The 20,994-nt window shown below is 41.8% G+C and overlaps 1 protein-coding gene across 1 annotated transcript in view; it reads right to left on the reverse strand.

The window, feature by feature from the left end:
• LOC106590046 (cadherin-18) overlaps nucleotides 1–20,994 on the reverse strand; it is a 215,459-nt gene that overhangs the window by 112,547 nt on the left and 81,918 nt on the right. Inside the window, exon 2 of the mRNA XM_014180558.3 lies at nucleotides 19,216–19,794. Within this exon, the coding sequence (XP_014036033.3) occupies nucleotides 19,216–19,452 (237 nt within the window). The 5' untranslated portion in view covers nucleotides 19,453–19,794. The remainder of the gene's footprint in view (nucleotides 1–19,215; nucleotides 19,795–20,994) is intronic.

Raw genomic sequence — 20,994 nt, forward strand, 5'->3', positions numbered from 1 at the left:
CTATGGCAGCACCGCCATGCAGAGAAGGCCTTCTAATGCATTAGATTCCAGTACAGTCAGCCATAATTTATTTATAGTTCATTAAAGATATTCACTCAGAAATGTTCCTGACTCTCCGCCTTTTGGATGTAATTAGCGTCAATTTTGTCAATCCATGAAACGGGCCTGCCGATAAGAGCCGAGCTGAACATACATCACCACTGTGCGTGTGTGTGTGTGTGTGTGTGTGTGTGTGTGTGTGTGTGTGTGTGTGTGTGTGTGTGTGTGTGTGTGTGTGTGTGTGTGTGTGTGCAGTGTGTGCGGGAATAATGAAGGCCAGATGAAAACTACTGCAATGCCCTATAGAGAGGGGAGGGAATGGAGAGATGTGTGGGGGCCTGCCTGTCAGGGCACCATTTGGTACGCAGACATACTTTATGAGTAAGAGGATGGAGGGATTGTGTTTTTCTCTTTATGGTGAGTTTTCCCTCTATGGTGAGTTTATTAAGGCCGATTGGATGACTGTCTGGCACATGGCTGGTGGATGTTGGTGGTTTGCAGGACAGGGATTGCATTACTCTGGAGTGTTAATGGGATAAAAAAATTCCGGGGCACCAAAGTCACCGGCTGGAGCACTCAGATCCCCAGACAAACCCTAGATAGACAAAGTCTAGATAGATTCATGATATGGCCAGCGGTACAGCTAGATAAAGCACGGGTACACAGAGACAAAGTCAAGACAGGTAAAGCCCCGCCTTATCTCAGTTCAATGGTCACCATAGCAACACCCACCCGTAGCACGCGCTCCAACAGGTATATTGCACTGGTTATCACCAAAGCCAACACTTCCTTTGGCTGCCTTTCCTTCCAGTTCTCTGCTGCCAATGACCGGAACAAATTTGTAAAAATCACTGAAGCTGGAGACTTATATCTCCCTCCCTAACTTTAAGCATCAGCTGTCTGAGCAGCTTACCGATCACTGTACCTGTAAACAGCCAACCTGTAAATAGCACACCCAACTAACTCATCCCCATATTATTACTTAAACTCTTGCTCTTTTGCACCCCAGTATCTCTACTTGCACATTCACCATCTGCACATCTATCACTCCAGTATTAATGCTAAATTGTAATTATTTTCGCCTCTATGGCCTATTTATTGCCTACCTCCCTACTCTTCTACATTTGCACACACTGTATATAGATTTTTCTATTTTTCTTTTCTGTTATTGACTGTACATTTTTCATGTGTAACTCTCTGTTGTTGTTTTTGTCACACTGCTTTGCTTTATCATAGCCAGGTCGCAGTTGTAAATGAGAACTTGTTCTCAACTGGGCTACCTGGTTAAATAAAGGTGAAATAAAACAATTATTAAAAAAAACATTTAATCCTAGTAAAGATTCCCTGTCTTAGGTTAGTTAGGATCACCAATTTATTTTAAGAATGTGAAATGTCAGAGTAATAGTAGAGAGAATGATTTATTTCAGCTTTAATTTCTTTCATCACATTCCTAGTGGGTCAAAAGTTTACATACAATCAATTAGTATTTGGTAGCATTGCCTTTAAATTGTTTAACTTGGGTCAAACATTTCGGGTAGCCTTCCACAAGCTTCCCACAATAAGTTGGGTGAATTTTGGCCTTTTCCTCGTGAAGGAGCTGATGTAACTGAGTCCTTGCTTGCACACACTTTTTCAGTTCTGCCCACAAATTGTCAATAGGATTGAGGTCAGGGCTTTGTGATGACCACTCCAATACCTTGACCTTGTTATCCTTAAGCCATTTTGCAACAACTTTGGAAGTATGCTTGGGGACATTGTCCATTTGGAAGACCCATTTGCGACCAAGATTTAACTTCCTGACTGATGTCTCGAGATGTTGCTTCAATATATCCACATAATCTTCTGCAGCAAAACATCCCTACAACATGATGCTGCCACCCCCGTGCTTCATAGTTGGGATGGTGTTCTTCGGTTTGCAAGTATCTCCCTTTTCCTCCAAACATAATGATGGTCATTATACAATTATATTTTTGTTTCATCAGACCAAAAGACATTTCTCCAAAAACTACGATCTTTGTCCCCATGTGAAATTGCAAACCGTAGTCTGGCTTTTTTTATGGCAGTTTTGGAGCAGTGTCCTTTTCCTTGCTGGGCGTCCTTTACAGGTTATGTCGATATAGGAATTGTTTAACTCTAGTTATAGATACTTTTGTACCTGTTTCCTTCAGCATCTTCACAAGGTCCTTTGCTGTTGTTCTGCGATTGATTTGCACTTTTCGCACCAAAATACGTTCATCTCTAGGAGACAGAACGCATCTCCTTCCTGAGCGGTATAATGGCTGCGTGGTCCCATGGGGTTTATACTTGTGTACTATTGTTTGTACAGATGAACGTGGTACCTTCAGGCGTTTGGAAATTGCTCCAAAGGATGAACCAGACTTGTGGAGGTCTACAAATTTTTTTATGAGGCCTTGGCTGATTTCTTTTGATTTTCCCATGATGTCAAGCATAGAGGCACTGAATTTGAAGGTAGGCCATGAAATACATACACAGATACAGCTCCAATTGACTCAAATGATGTCAATTAGCCTATCAGAAGCTTCTAAACCATGACATCATGTTATGGAATTTTCCAAGCTGTTTAAACGCACAGTCAACTTAATGTATGTAAACTTCTGACCCACTGGAAATGTGATACAGTGAAATATAAGTGAAATAATCTGTCAACAATGGTTGGAAAAATTACTTCTGTCAAGCACAAAGTAGATATCCTAATCGACTTGCTAAAACTATAGTTTGTTAACAAGAAATGTGTGAAGTGGTTGAAAAACGGTGACTCCAACCTAAGTATATGTAAACTTCCGACTTTAACTGTAAGTTTTCAGCCCCATTGCTTGAAATTGAGCTTCGGGTGCATCCTGTTTCCATTGATCATCCTTGAGATGTTTCTACAACTTGATTGGAGTTCACCGGTGGTAAATTCAATTGATTGGATATGATTTAGAAAAGCACACACCTGTCTATATAAGTTGACAGTGCATTTCATAGCAAAAACCAAGCCATAACGTCGAAGGAATTGTCCGTAGAGCTCCGAGACAGGATTGTGTCGAGGCACAGATCTGGGGAAGGGTACCAAAACAATTCTGCAGCATTGAAGATCCCCAAGAACACAGTGGCCTCCATCATTCTTAAATGGATAATGTTTGGAACCACCAAGACTCTTCCTAGAGCTGGCCGCTTGCCAAACTGAGCAATCGGGGGCCAAAGGCCTTAGTCAGGGAGATGGGAGAACCTTCCAGAAGGACAACCATCTCTGCAGCACTCCACCAATCAGGCCGTTATGGTAGAGTGGCCAGACAGAAGCCAATCGTCAGTAAGAGGCACATTCCAGCCCACTTGAAGTTTGCCAAAAGGCACCTCAAGTTTCTCAGACCATGAAAAGAATATATTCTCTGGTCTGATGAAACCAAGATTGAACTCTTTGCCCTGAATGCCAAGCGTCATGTCTGGAGGAGACATGGCACCATCCCTACGGTGAAGCATGGTGGTGGCAACATCATTCTGTGGGGATGTTTTTCAGCTGCAGGGACTGGGAGACTAGTCAGGATCGAGGGAAAGATGGAGAAAAATACAGAGAGATCCTTGATAAATACCTGCTCCAGAGAGCTCAGGACCTCAGACTGGGGCGAAGGTTCACCTTCCAACAGGACAGTGACCCTAAGCATACAGCCAAGGCAATGCAGGGGTGGCTTCGGGACAAGTCATCGAATGTCCTTGAGTGGCCCAGCCAGAGCCTGGACTTGAACCCGATCAAACATCTCTGGAGAGACCTGAAAATAGCTGTGCAGCAACGCTCCCCACCAACCTGACAGAGCTTTATTGGATCTGCAGAGAAGAATGTAGGAAACTTCCCAAATACAGGTGTGCCAAGCTTGTAGCGTCATACCCAATAAGAATCGATGCTGTAATCGCTGCCAAAGGTGCTTCAAGAAAGTACTGAGTAAAGGGTCTGAATACTTATGTAAATGTGATATTTATTTATTTGTATTTATAATTACTAATTTTATAGCATGTGAAAATCTGAAGGATTTGTAGTGTCTTCAAATAAATGTATCCAAACAAGGAGATCACAATTGCACAGCTGACAGAACAACATGATAAGGTAAACAATTTGACAGTCTGCCTTTTTAGCTTGGCCTAATAAGTTTGATTTTATATTGGATCATGAAATTATTAAATGACAATAGTTATATGGATATGGATTCCAATAACTTAATAGTCTATCTTCCTTATTAAGACGTTTTTAAAATATATTAACTAATTCGAAAGACTAGGCTACTATGCACAGTTTTGGAGAAGATGGCTGCTGAACTAATCAGGTTGAATGAGGACAATGGCCAAAGTGTTAAGAGTTATTAGCATATTGGAAGATCCATGTCCTTCCAGAGCTGATTACTCAGACTGGTGAAGTTCACAGAAATTCCAAACTCATGACTGTTGAGATCTGTTTTTATCGGTACTTGTCAAAACTTGGCACTAGTAAACATGCCATTTTATGCAGTGTGGGCTGGGTTACAATCCTGGATGGGAGACCAAAGGGTAGCTGTAGATATAGAAATGATCCAGTAGGAGATACTGCCCAGCCTATAGTTTTTTTCAGAAGTGGATATAATGTGGAAGATCTGAAGTTGTTTTAAAGGTACACGTTCAATATATTTATTACAAGGTTTGTCTATGTTGAAATTTGGTTATCATGATGACATAATCCTGTGGTTAAAATTTCACCCTCAATAAAACGTTGATGACCAAGATACAATATGTTGACAAATGATGTTGAAACAATGTTGATTCAACCAGTTTGTGCCCAGTGGGTACTTGTTGGGATGTGTGATTATCTCACTGGTTTGCTTGTTGTCTTTTGTCTGTCTGTGCATTGGAATGTGTGCAGTTGACCATGACAATTTTTATACTGTCAGCTTTGCCAGCTGTGCTGCTCAGCAGTAAACAAACACATTTTGGTGTCATCTGTCTTCCTAAGAAGCTCATGGCTAGATTGACCTAAGAGTTAGCGTCGGAAAACGTAAAAAGAGAGAACTGCTGATGGGAAGTTTGAGTAGTTGAAGATGTGTGTGCAGGGGGTAGCGCTCTCTCTCTTTCCACAAATAGGGAAGTAGGAGAGGCGGTCTGAAAAATGGGGGTTGGCTCATCAGTGCTAGGCCTCATATATTTGCAATTAGTGAGGAGGGTTAGTTTTGGATAAAATCTCAGCCCTTATTCTTTGCTCAAGAGGACTTAATCACTTTTTTTATGTAGGTGTGTTTGTCTGATAATCACAGTTTTTCGGCCATGCTTCCCCCACTCAAATTTTTATAGCACTCTCTCTGCAATTGATTTGTAACAGTCACAGTCTTGGGCACCTTGGCGATGATGGAGCATGCAGCTAATGACCATACATTGGGAGATTGCAATGGGAGCGTGATAAAGACATGTCGTCTGTCGTTTGTGATCCACCCTAATGGCTGTCCTCTATTTTGACTTTAGCTACTGCTGGGGAAATAAAATGAAGCCCAGGCAGCACGGCGGACAGTAATCTCGTCTCCCAGCGGTATAGTTGACTTCTTGATGTACAGTATAAAGATTATTAGAAGGCTGGGATTGGGAATCAGTCATTACACTAATTTAAAGGCTTCGGTTCGGTTGGCTATACTCACAGATGCAATTTAGATTTCTTATTTTTTTAACTTTTGTGGTTTAATGATACAAAAATAATGAAAACGCTGGCAGATCCACTAAGAAAACATCCAGATTCGGCTGTAACTACTGTACGCTCTGTGGCTCACAATCAGTGGAGTGTAGACATAAATTGTAAATCAGAATTGTCTGTGTGGCACTAATGTGATTAGCTGTGCTGAAATCAAAGGTCAGTCAGACTAGGAGATACACAACAGTGAAAATACCAATTTAAGTGTTTGTAAAAATGTGGTTTTCAAATTGCGCTTAATGTAATAGTTTTTTAATTGACGTTCACAGTCACACTTTTGGAACTGATTTTCAGAGCTAGGGTATCACTTTGACAGCGATCTAGGCTACACTTGCAAAATATATTGAACAAAAATATAAATGCCACATGCAACAATTTAAATGATTTTACTGAGTTACAGTTCACATAAGGAAATCAGTCAATTGAAATAGATTCATTAGGCCCTAATCTATGCATTTCGCATGACTGGGAAAAGGCACATTGGTGGGCTTGGGAGGGCATAGGACTACCTACTTGGAAACCAGGCCCACCCATTTGGGAGCCAGGCCCAGCCAATCAAAATCTATTTTTCCCAGAGGTGTAAAGTACTGAAGTAAAAATACTTTAAAGTACTGCTTAAGTAGTTTTTTTTGTATGTGTGCTTTACTATTTATCATTTTTAGAACTTTTACTTTTACACTACATTCCTGAAGAAAATATTGTAGTTTTTACTCCATACATTTTCCCTAACACCCAAAAGTGCTCCTTACATTTGGAATGCTTAGCAGGACAGGAACATGGTCCAATTCATTGTCACAGTTGTTGTCTTCGTCTTCTGACGATAATGCGAAATCGTCATCAGAAAATGTGGACCAATACGCAGCAGGTACGTGAATGCTCATCTTGATTTTTAATTCATCTCAAAAATGAACATACAAAATAACAAAACACAAAAAACGAACACTCGACAAATAAACAGTCTGGTAAGGCACAAGGCTATACACAGAATAATCACCCACAAATAACACATACAAACACACCCTAATATATGGGACTCTCAATCAAAGGCAGATAGACAACACCTGCCTTCAACTGAGAGTCCCAACCCCAATCAACCAAACATAGAAACACACACACTAGACTAACCCTAGAATTAACTAAACATAAACCAAAACCCGGAAATACTAAATCAAACACCCTTTACACAAACACAACACCCCGAACCACATAAAACAAATACCCCCTGCCACGCCCTGACCAAACTACAACCTTATATACTGGCCAGGACGTGACAGTACCCCCCCCCTTAAAGGTGCTACCCCAGAAGCACCTTAACAAAAAATAACCCCAAGCAACACCAACAAAAAGTCCCCTTTTCTAAAGGGAGGGAAGGGAGGGTGGCTGCCGTCAACGACGGCACTGTGCGACACCCCCCCCTCCCCAACCCACCTATTTCTGGAGGTGGCTCTGGTTCCGGCCGTTCCAGGCTGTCGGGCCACTCTGGCATCGCCGAGGGGCAGTCGGGCCAGTCTGGCATCGCCGGGGGGCAGTCGGGCCAGTCTGGCAATTCGGGACAGTCTGGGCAGTCTGGCAATTCGGGACAGTCTGGGCAGTCTGGCAATTCGGGACAGTCTGGCAATTCGGGACAGTCTGGCAATTCGGGACAGTCTGGCAATTCGGGACAGTCGGGACAGTCTGGCAATTCGGGACAGTCTGGCAATTCGGGACAGTCGGGACAGTCTGGCAATTCGGGACAGTCTGGCAATTCGGGACAGTCTGGGCAGTCTGGCAATTCGGGACAGTCTGGGCAGTCTGGCAATTCGGGACAGTCTGGGCAGTCTGGCAATTCGGGACAGTCTGGGCAGTCTGGCCACTCGGGACAGTTCAGGGCAGTCTGGCCACTCCGGACAGTTCAGGGCAGTCTGGCCACTCGGGACAGTTCTGGGCAGTCTGGCCACTCGGGACAGTTCTGGGCAGTCTGGCCACTCGGGACAGTTCAGGGCAGTCTGGCCACTCCGGCAGTTCAGGGCAGTCTGGCCACTCCGGCAGTTCAGGGCAGTCTGGCCACTCCGGCAGTTCAGGGCAGTCTGGCCACTCCGGCAGTTCAGGGCAGTCTGGCCACTCCGGCAGTTCAGGGCAGTCTGGCCACTCCGGCAGTTCAGGGCAGTCTGGCCACTCCGGCAGTTCAGCGCAGTCTGGCCACTCCGGCAGTTCAGCGCAGTCTGACCGCTCCGGCAGTTCAGCGCAGTCTGACCGCTCTGACGACTGTTGAGCTGCGCGGGCAGCTCTGACGATGACTGTTGACTGGCGGGCAGCTCTGACGATGACTGTTGACTGGCGGGCAGCTCTGACGATGACTGTTGACTGGCGGGCAGCTCTGACGATGACTGTTGACTGGCGGGCAGCTCTGACGATGACTGTTGACTGGCGGGCAGCTCTGACGATGACTGTTGACTGGCGGGCAGCTCTGACGATGACTGTTGACTGGCGGGCAGCTCTGACGATGACTGTTGACTGGCGGGCAGCTCTGACGATGACTGTTGACTGGCGGGCAGATCTGATGATGACTGTTGACTGGCGGGCAGCTCTGATGATGACTGTTGACTGGCGGGCAGCTCTGATGATGACTGTTGACTGGCGGGCAGCTCTGATGAAGACTGTTGACTGGCGAGGCTGGGTTGACGCACTTGTAGCCTGGTGCGTGGTGCTGGTACTGGGCTTACCAGATTATGTACACGCACCTCCAGGCTAGTGCGGGGAGCGGGAACAGGACGAGTCGGACTGGGTTGACGCACTTCCGGGTCCGCACGAGAGACAGGAGCTGGAAACCCAGGGCTATGGAGGCGCACAGCCGGTCTAGATCTTACCTCCTGCACAACCCGCCTTGGCTGGATGGAACTAGTAGCCCTGTACGAGCGGGGTGCTCGTACAGGGCAGACTGGGCTGTGCAGGGGCCTGATGGTAGCCGTGCGTAGAGCGGGAGTTGGGTAGCCTGGTCCTCGGAGGCGTACCGGCGACCAGATGCGCTGCGCAGGCATCCTCCTACCAGGCTGGATGCCCGCTCTAGCACGGCACCTGCGAGGGGCTGGAATAACGCGCACCGGACTGTGCGTGCGTATGGGTGAGATAGTGCGCTCCTCAGCGAAACATAGCGCTCTCCACCCCATACGCTCCTCCATATAACCACGAGTAGCTGGCTTCCGGCTCTTCTTACGCCTAGCCAAACTACCCGTGTGCCCCCCCAAAAAATTTTCTTGGGGGTGCCTCTCGTGCTTCTCCTTCAGCGCGTACTTGGCCTCGTACCACCGCCTCTCTGCCTTGGCTGCCTCAATTTCCCACTGCGGGCGTCGATAATCCCCAGCCTGGTGCCAAGGTCCGGCCCCGTCCAGAACTTCCTCCCAAGTCCACTTCTCCCGCCAGTCCAACTCGAACTCCGTCTGCTCCTTCCTCTGCTGCTTGGTCCTTTGGTGGTGGGTGATTCTGTCACAGTTGTTGTCTTCGTCTTCTGACGATAATGCGAAATCGTCATCAGAAAATGTGGACCAATACGCAGCAGGTACGTGAATGCTCATCTTGATTTTTAATTCATCTCAAAAATGAACATACAAAATAACAAAACACAAAAAACGAACACTCGACAAATAAACAGTCTGGTAAGGCACAAGGCTATACACAGAATAATCACCCACAAATAACACATACAAACACACCCTAATATATGGGACTCTCAATCAAAGGCAGATAGACAACACCTGCCTTCAACTGAGAGTCCCAACCCCAATCAACCAAACATAGAAACACACACACTAGACTAACCCTAGAATTAACTAAACATAAACCAAAACCCGGAAATACTAAATCAAACACCCTTTACACAAACACAACACCCCGAACCACATAAAACAAATACCCCCTGCCACGCCCTGACCAAACTACAACCTTATATACTGGCCAGGACGTGACATTCATGCACTTATCAAGATCACTTCCCTGGTCATCCCTACTGGCTCTGATCTGGTGGACTCACTAAATGCAAATACTTTGTTTATAAACTACATCTGAGTGTTGGAATGTGGCCCTGGCTGTCTGTAAATTTTTTAAACAACAAAATGGTGATGTCTAGTTTGCTTACTATAAGGAATTTGAAATGATTTATACTTGTACTTTTACTTTTGACTCTTAAGTATAATTTAGCAATTACATTTACTTTTGAGTAGTATTTTACTGGGTGAATTTCACTTTTACTTAAGGCCTTTTCTATTAAGGTACCTTCACTTTTACTCAATTATGAAAATTGGGTACTTTTTCCACCACTGGTTTTGCCCCATAAAAGGGCTTTAATACAGACAAAAATACTCCTCAGTTTCATCAGCTGTACAGATCACTGGTCTCAGACGATACAGCAGGTGAAGAAGCCGGATGTGGAGGTCCTAGACTGGCATGGTTACACGTGGTCTGCGGTTGTGAGGCCAGTTGGACGTACTGCCAAATTCTCTAAAACAACGTTGAAGGCAGCTTATGGTAGAGAAATTAACATTACATTCGCTGGCAACAACTCTGATGGACATTCCTGCAGTCAACATGCCAATTGCACGCTCCCTCAAAACTTGAGACATCTGTGTTGTGTGACAAAACTGCACATTTTAGTGGCCTTTTATTGTCCCCACACAAGGTGCACCTGTGTAATGATCATGCAGTTGAATCACCTTCTTGATATGCCACACCTGTCAGGTGGATGGATTATCTTGGCAAATGAGAAATTATCACTAACAGTGATGTAAACCCTTTTCTGCACAACATTTGAGAGAAATAGGCTTTTTGTGTTTTTGGAACATTTCTGGGATCTTTTATTTCAGCTCATGAAACATGGGACCAATACTTTACATGTTGCATTTAGATTTTTGTTCCGTATAGACATATATTTTATTTCTACAGTACCTGTTAATTAAAGGATAAAAAACACTAGGCCTTGGTCTACAGGTGTATGAAGGCCACATCACTATGCAAGCCAGCATAATGTGACTTGCGCCCATACAGTTTTTGAATCAGCTGTTGTTGCTGTTGGCATTGTGATCCTACCTAGGACATTGGCTGAGTCAAAAATGGCAACCTGGTCAGAGGTAGTACACTAGACTCTTAGAAAAAAAAGGTGCTAAGTAGAACTATATAGGGTTCTTTGATTTGTCCCCATAGGGGAACCCTTTTCTGGCTAGGGTTCTACCTAAAACCTTTCTATCTTCTAAAGGTTCTTCCTAGAACTTTCTATGAACTGTTTTACTAAGATACCTTTAATCTTTGAAGGGTTCTTCCTAGAGCTTCCACCAGCCTTATTATCCAATACAATTAAACTCTTTATGACAATACATTACCCATACGATAAGGAATTCTTTGAGGGTTTCTTTTGATGAAATACTATACCCTAACACGGTGGTGTTAGGAAACTCCTGGTTCACAGGTCACATCAGGCCTGCAAGTCACATTTTGCTGGCTGGCATAGTGATGTGTAATTCCTATTGAAATCCAGCCCAATGGAGTATATCCAACAATTGTAACTTCTAATCACTCGCAACCTGCATTCAGAATGAGGGTTGGGAAGATTGATTAATGGAACTACCTAAATCATCTAAACTGGAACAACCATTTCAGTAACGTGTGCAAAAACTACTAACAGAAAATGTATGTTATTTTTATTTGTGTAGCATAATATTAATCAACCAATCAATGCAAAAACAAAGATATTGAAGTAAACAATTCTGAAAATGAACCTGCAATTGAGCATGCTGGGAAATATGACAATAATGGGCATGGTGTTTTACTCTACACAGTAAAAATGGCACAATCACACTCAACTTCTTTTACACCACTGAGTTTTAATTTAACTCCTTAGTCAACACCAGAAATGTTACACTGAAAAATGAACACTAGGTTATACTGGCCAATTTGCTTTGTACCATACTACGGCCTTGCCGGTTCACTCATCCTTCGTAGTATGCTCCTACTGTCTACTCAATAAAATCAAAGATAATACTAGTTTGAAAGGCATACATTATGGCAAAGATATCAACCATTTCAGTACTGTATGTAAAACGATTAAGGGAATACCAGACATATATTCCCGTATAGGTACAGTTTAAACATTCTGATGCCTATATTTTTTATTAACTTTAACTTCAGGAGTGTTCCTTCCAAAGAATGCTTGCCTTCTAATAATCATCCAATAACCTTTCTTCCAAAAACGGTTCTTAGGATGTTAAAGGTTCTAGGTAGAAAACAGTTATTGGTAGAACCCTATCCCTCTGCAAAGAACCCTTTTCAAACACTTTTTTTGTAAGAGTGTAGATAAGGAATAGAGTTCCATTTGGGATGCACACAGAGTGTTCTAGAAGGTTTCTGATCTGACCTGATCATTGATGGGACAGGAGCCCCAGACTGACTGGATGGTGTACTAATCCAAATGGCCTCAGAGAAAAGGTGAGAAAAATCAATACATCTCTCACCATCTCTCTCTCTCTAGCTCTCTCTTGATCTTAAGCTTGAGCTCTTTCTGTCTCACACACACAAACACACACGTTTATAATTCACATAGTTTTCCAGGGATTTGGGAAATGGTCTACAGTAAACTTCTGAGTGCACATACTACATTGATAACTAGCTCTAATATTACTGTAATTGGGTTTGGGCTTTTGTAAGGAACAAATCTTGTATGGCTAGCTCTTTTCTGTATTACAAACAGGAAATGACACGAGCTGTGACAGTCTATTTTATTTTGTTCTAAATCACCACTCAATGTGTAATGAGCATTCAGAACCCAGCAAGTGCAGAGCTCAGCTTTTTCTTTGTAAAGAATGGAGGGAAAAAGCAATTTAACTAAAACCCTTATTTCACTTTTTCCACTGTTGTACCATTAAATATAAGACAGTTGCCTGATTCTGTCACAGCACAATCCATTTATAGCAGTATGAATAAAACATTTAGACACCTTTTTGTAGAGGTTGGCATTTTGCTCTGCAAATGACCATAGAATAAGTCACAAAAGAGGGGGTTGATTCCTCTTAGTCTGGTTCTAAGCACACAATCTATCAAAAGCCATTTACAACATCTTTTAAACTACCGTAGTAGGTAGTTAAGTCATTTACCTTGATATATTTACGTATTTAGCTAATCGCCAATTGGGTAGCATTATGTGCCATTATGGACTATTATGTCCCGCTTTAAATTACGTGCAGCTTATAAAGGTTTCATAAAGCCTTCATAAAGCTTTCATAAACACTACATACATGTGTCACAAATCATATATAGCCATATGTCATGTTCTATAAAGGGTTCATAAATGTGGCATAACTGTGTGAAATAACCACCAATGTAACATGTGACATAACCCACTGTCAAATTAGACATAAACCTGTGCTTTATAAAGGATGGCATAAGCATCACTTGATAAAGGCTTTATTAATCATATTTAATTGAGGTTTCACAAAGCATTTATAACCTTGTCATGAATCTTGGTAGAGCATTGCAATGCCAGGATAGTGGTTTCGATTAACCGGGACCACCCATACGTAAACATTTATGCACGTAAGTCGCTTTGGATAAAAGTGCCTGCTAAATTGTATATATTATGTATTATCACTCTAAAACATTTATAGGATGGCCCAACCTCTTTCCCTATTGGGTGCATAGCAAATATTGGATCTGACTTCAACTTTCCACAAAACTTTGGCAGGCCTTTTAAAATCTGTTCAAATTTGTTGCCTAATTCAGATTTTTTTTCTCCAAAATTATGTTTTCTCAGTTTTGGTTTTCCCGATTTTGGATTTCCCACGTCTTTTTCTGTTTTTCCCCCAGTTTTTTCCCCCACTTCTTTAATAGAAGAACAACAAAATTACATTTTCTGTGTTCACAACAATGCATAAACCATATCAGGGGACGACTTTTGAATTCTTGAAAATGTCTAAAAAACATATTTTTTGTTGTTGTTTAATTGCCCTTTAATTCAGTGTGCATGCCCTGCATTATTGTTTGGTTAGCGGTGTTTCTGTAGCACAGTGATGAGTTCGCAAAACAAATACCCACTTGTGGTGCCACTGGATAGCGAAAAACTAGGAAGTTAACCTTTATTTTTTGTAATTGAAATTTGTTTAATCAATTTGTTAAGTATCGAGTTAGATTACATAGCTACCTCAATTGTTATTTCAATACATTTTGGTGACTTCAAAGCAACTGCTAGCTAGCAAATTGCATTTAGCTAGCTAACAGGCTCAGCTAAATAAAAATCCCACTAGATACAGCCACATCTCATAGTCATGTCATGAGGTTTGTAAAGGAAAGAGGAATACAATAATACGAAAAACAAATTGAGTTTCCCATCTCCCCATTTAGAGTATTTATGGTGTAGCACAGAAACACCCTTATCCAGCTGGTGCGACAAGGGCATTTCCTAACAGAACTGTTAACTTTCTTTGTTGTTACTCTTAACCCATAAGCGTTTAAGCCCTGTCTATGCCAAGGGAGTGGGGTTTTGGGGGGGGGGTACTTCTACACTGTATGGAATTGTTTTAAGAACGTCATACCAAGGATCATTTTACTATTTGATTTTGAAAGTTAAGACCCATTGAAGTATCCAAAAAATATGTATCAAAATTATTTGGCCTTACTGCTATTAACCCATACAAATTCATTGATTAACAGACTCACTACACAGAAAAATAGATAGTCCCCCCAAAAAAATATAAAGGAATTTTGTTCAGAGTAATATAGGACAGGACATAGGATATTGTTTTACATGTATTCATCCCCTTATTTTAGGCACTAAACTATATTCATTCATACAGCGCATTTGAAAAGTATTCAAACCCTTTGACTTTTTCCACATTTTGTTATGTGACAGCCTTATTAAAAAATTGACAAAACATTTTTTTCTTCTCATCAATCTACAGAATACCACATAAAGACAAAGCGAATGTAATAAACATTTAAAACAGAAATACCTTATTTACATAAGTATTCAGACTCTTTGCTATGAGACTCGAAATTGAGCTCAGATGCATCCTGTTTCCATTGATCATCTTTGAGATGTTTCTACAACTTGATTGGAGTCCAACTGTGGTAAATTCTATTGATTGGACATGATTTGGAAAGGCACACAACTGTCTATATACGTAAGGTCCCACAGTTGACAGTGCATTTCAGAGCAAAAATCAAGCGTTGTCATTATGGGGTATTGTGTGTAGATTGATGAGGGGAAAAAAAATATGTAATCCATTTTAGAATAAGACTATAATGTAAGACAATGTGAAAGAAGTCTGAATACTTTCCAAATGCACTGTACTTCCATAAATGTTTTAAACTGGAACTGTGGATCTTCAGACGAGTTCTGTGAGAGTTGTGAGGCCTCTGGGTGCCCTATAGCAAAACAACTTACATACTTTTTCATGAGAGTTTCTCCTTTACACAACTTTACACAAGTTGGCAGATCGGCTGTAACGACTTCAGACAAGTCCCAAGACGCTTGTGGGGGTCATAGAGCAAAACAGAGAGTGTTTGTGAGTCTCATCTTTCCAAAGAGGGGTCATAATAGTTGGTCAAACCGTTCGGACCCAACAGACGATTTTGTGAGAAGACTGATTTTCGGGATGCCTCATGGTCTAAAAAACACTGCTCTAGCTCTGTCACCTTTCACCGCAGATGTGGAAGTGTTACACAGGCGGATGCGGTGGATTTAGACGCATCCACTGCAAAAAAATCTGATGTTTCTAGCTTAAACTGACAGATTTTTCTGGGGATTTTATAAATGCTAATTAGATTTCCGTGTGGCGAGGACATTGACCTTAAGAGGTTGGAACCAACATGCTGTACCTCCAACAGGCAGAAAGGCAAGAAGTATTTGTCCGCCAACTCAGGGACAAGCTACACTATTCACAGCCCTGTGTAATGTTCAATGTGAATAGCTACACTATTCACAGCCCTGTGTAATGTTCAATGCATTGCTTGACTTTTTAAAACAACGTATTTGTATTGTTTTAAATTAAACAAATTAAAAAAGTAATATATGGTTTAAACATGTCTTTAAAGCGGGACTGAATATTCAACTGTACTTTGAAAGGTTGTCAACACCCATCTATGTGTCTTTGCACAAGCATTATCATATAGAAGAATAGCACAATACTAATAGCTAGTGTAACAACATCAAGGCACTGTGTGGCTTGCACTGAGTGACATGTAGACATTCACACCTCCCACTGGACCTGTGGGTGTCTTCCTGGTTGCGTCCCAAATACCACCCTATTTCCTATATAGTGCAGTACTTTTGATCAGGGCCTGTCCGTCTATACTAACCATATCTGCATAAGGCCTGTCCTCTGCCTTGCATTTTTCTTTCTCTCAGTCACACAGACCTGTCATTTCCCAAATGCATGGGTCCCCTGAGGAGTGTCACCGGGGATTAAACAATAAACCACAAGGGGATTAGGAACACAGTTTGACAGACTGGTCTCGTTCCAAAGTCGGTAACACTTTATAAACCATTTCTAAACTGTTTGTAAAGAGTTTACTTACCATTTAGGAATCATTGTTCCTAAATTTGTACATGCCAATAAGCAATCAAAGTAATTTACGCATTTATAAACACATTATTTCTTAATGATTTATAATTTGTAAATTATTAATAATGTACTACTATCGTACTTATAAACAAGTTATAAAGGAGTTATTATTATCTCATAAGATTACTTATAAGGTATTTTAAAATTGTTTATTCATGGTTTGACTCACCCTGTACGTATATACATATTTATAAATGTATTGCATTAACTTCTTGATTGAACAATTTCAGCTAGATATTTTATAAGGTTAAAAACTGCAGCCATTAACAATTGTTATAATACAGAAAGAATTAGCTGTTTATGTTTGTGTTGCTTTCCACACCATGTTATATGGGTCCAAAATGGCGCCATATTCTCTACTTAGAGCAGTACTTTTGACCAGTAGTGCACTTTGAAGGGGATAAAGTGTCTTTTGGCACACAACCATAACTCTCTCTCTAAGGTAGAGGGATGAAAAGAAGAGTGGCCATTATCTATTAAGCATGATAGAGACATCCAGCCAATCAGAGACATCAAAGGATGAGCAGCAGCTCTATGTAATGTTAATATAATCTATGGAAGTAATTATTCTTTCATGCAATTAGTGACAAACTGAAAAACTGCAATTATACAACAACACAGTTTCAATCAGGATGTTCTATTCCCTAATACCCTTGAACTACTTCAGTTAGTCAGCTGCAATAATACAGACAGAACCACAGAAAACGCTGAGAGAATGTTTTGGTGGCACCTTGGGAATTTTGCGGTTCACTCATGCATTTTATAACTTTAGCAATGCCATGTTTCATCACTAAATAACACCTATAAGGATATGTGTTTTCCTGGTCTGACATTACTACCCAGGCATCTGTGATATAGCCTTGCTTCTGGTTGTCATCCCTGTGATCATAACAAACTTAGTGGTGATGCTGAGTAATAATATTTAGAGGATATTAGAGGGGTTTAGTTGTCTGTTTTTCTCACTCTCTTTCCACCTTTATCTGTTGTCTCTCTGGACTGCTCTTGCTTCTATTTATTTGTATTTTTTCATTCCACATCATGTTCCCGTCTCTGTACTGAAATACATACATGTGTGTGTGCAGTCAGAGAGAGAGGAGTGATCCAACTCCCTCGTTCTCTTTCTCTCTGAGTGTGGTTGAAGGGATTAGCTTCTGCCCGAGTGCCTAGAATAATGATCACTGCAGCGGAGAAACACATTTCCACATTTCAGGAGATAAGGGGGCCAGGCAATCTGTAAGCTGAGGACATACCAAATAAGCCACGGGAAACTGGTTAAGTAACAGAAAAGTCACCACAGAGAACTCAGACCAGACCAGACCTGCTGGGTTGTTCTTGCCCTCTGAGCACAAGGTTACGACTGCCAGTCATCTCTAGTGCCTGCCTCTCGGTCTTTGTGACGTCCATAATGTCTGATGTGACAGTCTGAGCCCATAGCTGGTATGACATGTAGCTCAGATGTACTGTATAGACCACTAATGGCCCACAGTCACAGTGGATATAAATAAGAGTTATGTGTTCTGTTATTTTTTATCTTTTTTTTTTTTAATCTATATATTGGCAGTAGGCTATAAGTTTTATATAAATTGACAAATACATTCAATTCAATTCACACTTTAACTATGTAACAAAGAGCCATCCATGGAGCCCCTGTGTAACATGCCTCAATTTTGTACTGGGGTTCATTCAAACAACAAACAAAGATGTTATATTTTTGGAACTGAGAGGCTGCTGTAAAAAGCTCTGTTCACAATTGAATCTTCCCTAAGAGTCTAAGCCTTGGAATTTGGCCTTACTGCTATTAGACCATGGAAACGTATTGAATAACACATTCATGGCAAAACAGATAGACAAAACATTTATCAAAGGAAGTATGGTTTGAGGTGTCTGACATGCATCTGAGACATATAGGAAAGCATAAAAATAAAAAAGGTTCCATGTGTAACCTTGGTCCTAAAAAATCCTATACATTTTGATCCCTTTTTTTACCGGTCTATACCGGGTTAGCTTCAGACGAGTCCCGTGAATATAAAACAGAGAACAGGTTAATGTTCGTGAGAGTCTCAGCTTTCGATGGTGGAGTCATATTAGTTTGTAGCTCAAACCGCTCAGACTTGATAGACCTTTTTGTGAGAAGACCTGTTTGGAGTTGGGACGCCGGTGTCAGCAACTTGAGACCAGTCAGTCCCGTGAAGCTTGTGAGTGTCGTAGAGCAAAACAATATACTTTTTTTGTGAGAATACTGATTTCGGGATGTCTCCTGGTCTGACAAAAACCGCTGTAGCTCTGCCACGGCAGTCTCTAGCTTAACCCGACAAATTTTGATGGGTATTTTTTTTATTATACTAATTTGATTTTCCCAAAGTGCTAGACAGACGGTGCAAGGGATCTTGCTGATTAATCCTGAATAAAACATGACACTCATGAGCAGACATTTGGACAGAGTAGATGTCGTATTCTCTTAACAAAATAAACAAGTGAGATTTAATGTGCAACCCCAATGCCACCCTATCCCCTACATAGCACACTATTTTTGATCCGAGCCCTACGGGCCTTGTTCAAAAGTAGTGCACTATATAAGGAAAATGGTGCTATCTTGGATGCACATTTAGTTTCAACATAATTAGACAGAACAAAAGCATCCAGCCTACCAACAAGGAAAATCTCCTTAAGAATAGAACCTGTAAGTGCCACAATGCATTTCCAATAGACAAGACTGCCGTGCAGAAAAACACACCACTTTTGACCAGGGCCCTTAGAGTTCTGGTCAACAGTAGTGCACCATGTTGGACATACAGTAGTGTGTCATTTGAGACACAGCCAGAGCCAAGTTTCCTTGGAATGAAATAAGCTGTTGTTTACAAACATACTGTGAAGTAGGGCAAAACAATACAATACCTTTCCCACGTATTGAGTGTCCGGTCCTATGTGTTCTTCTAAAACAAAGAATTGGTTCCAGATCCAGCCACGTTTAGGCCTGTGGTGCACTTCTGTCTCACCATTGGCCAGTTTGGTCTGGTTCTTGGCGATGGTCACTTTGTCTGCTGGGTTATGATGGCTAGCCCCATAGCACCTCTGGATGAAGCAAAGGCAGACCAGTATGTAACAAAGACAGGAGGTGGTGGATATCCTCATGGTGGTGCCTCAGTGTGCTTTTGGAAAAATATCCCAGCGTGCTTTGCGCTTTGTGTGAAGGTCCAACCACCACCGCCACCACCACTGGCCACCGCTGCAGCCTCACGTGGCTGGCGGTTCGATGGACAGATGAGGGTGGCGCTAAATCCAAACTGGGGAAGGCCTGGTCCGTGCAACGATAGAGTCTCTAAGGTTCATGGTCTGAACGTCAATTGATGAGAATCAAGGCAAGCTTCATTTACATCATGGAATAGCCAGGGTCTAGAGTAGAAAACGGACGGACAATGACTTTTGAAGTTTTACCAGAAACTGGAGTTGATTATGGTGACCATTCTGGGTTTCCTGGAAGAGAGAGAGATATAAAGGGATTAATTACATTTCATGAGTTTTAACTTCCTTAAATCCCCTCAAAATAAATTGGACCCGGCCATAATAATACTTGACACACAGAGTGAAAGTATTTCAAATAGATGACTTTGAATGCAGAAAAGAGGCCTCCATCTCCTTACATCCAGTTCTAAAAACAGAAAACACATTTTGGATGTGGTGAGTCTTTATTTATTCATAAGTTGTCTGTGCCTGTGAGGTCAGAGAGATATACTGCACTCTATTTCCTAGTGTGTATGGAAGAATAGGGTGTCATATGGGACTCATTATTGATATTTGCTGTATAAAAGTGCCCAATGAGTTCTGATGATCCATGTACAGTGAGGGAAAAAAGTATTTGATCCCCTGCTGAGTTTGTACGTTTGCCCACTGACAAAGAAATTATCAGTCTATCATTTTAATGGTAGGTTTATTTGAACAGTGAGAGACAGAATAACAACAAAAAAATCCATAAAAACGCATGTCAAAAATGTTAGAAATTGATTTGCATTTTAATGAGGGAAATAAGTATTTGAACCCCTCTCAATCAGAAAGATTTCTAGCTCCCAGGTGTCTTTTATACAGGTAACGAGCTGAGATTAGGAGCACACTCTTAAAGGGAGTGCTCCTAATCTCAGCTTGTTACCTGTATAAAACACAACTGTCAACAGAAGCAATCAATCAATCCGATTCCAAACTCTCCACCATGGCCAAGACCAAAGAGCTCTCCAAGGATGTCAGGGACAAGATTGTAGACCTACACAAGGCTGGAATGGGCTACAAGACCATTGCCAAGCAGCTTGGTGAGAAGGTGACAACAGTTGGTGCGATTATTGGCAAATGGAAGAAACACAAAAGAACTGTCAATCTCCCTCGGCCTGGGGATCCATGCAAGATCTCACCTCGTGGAGTTGCAATGATCATGAGAACGGCGAGGAATCAGCCCAGAACTACACAGGAGGATCTTGTCAATGATCTCAAGGCAGCTGGGACCATAGTCACCAAGAAAACAATTGGTAACACACTACGTCGTGAAGGACTGAAATCCTGCAGCGCCCGCAAGGTCCCCCTGCTCAAGAAAGCACATATACATGCCCATCTGAAGTTTGCCATTGAACATCTGAATGATTCAGAGGACAACTGGGTGAAAGTGTTGTGGTCAGATGAGACCAAAAT

Source organism: Salmo salar, chromosome 29 (assembly GCF_965601325.2).
Source record: "Salmo salar chromosome 29, fSalSal1, whole genome shotgun sequence".
In the NCBI taxonomy this organism is placed as follows: Eukaryota; Metazoa; Chordata; class Actinopteri; order Salmoniformes; family Salmonidae; genus Salmo; species Salmo salar.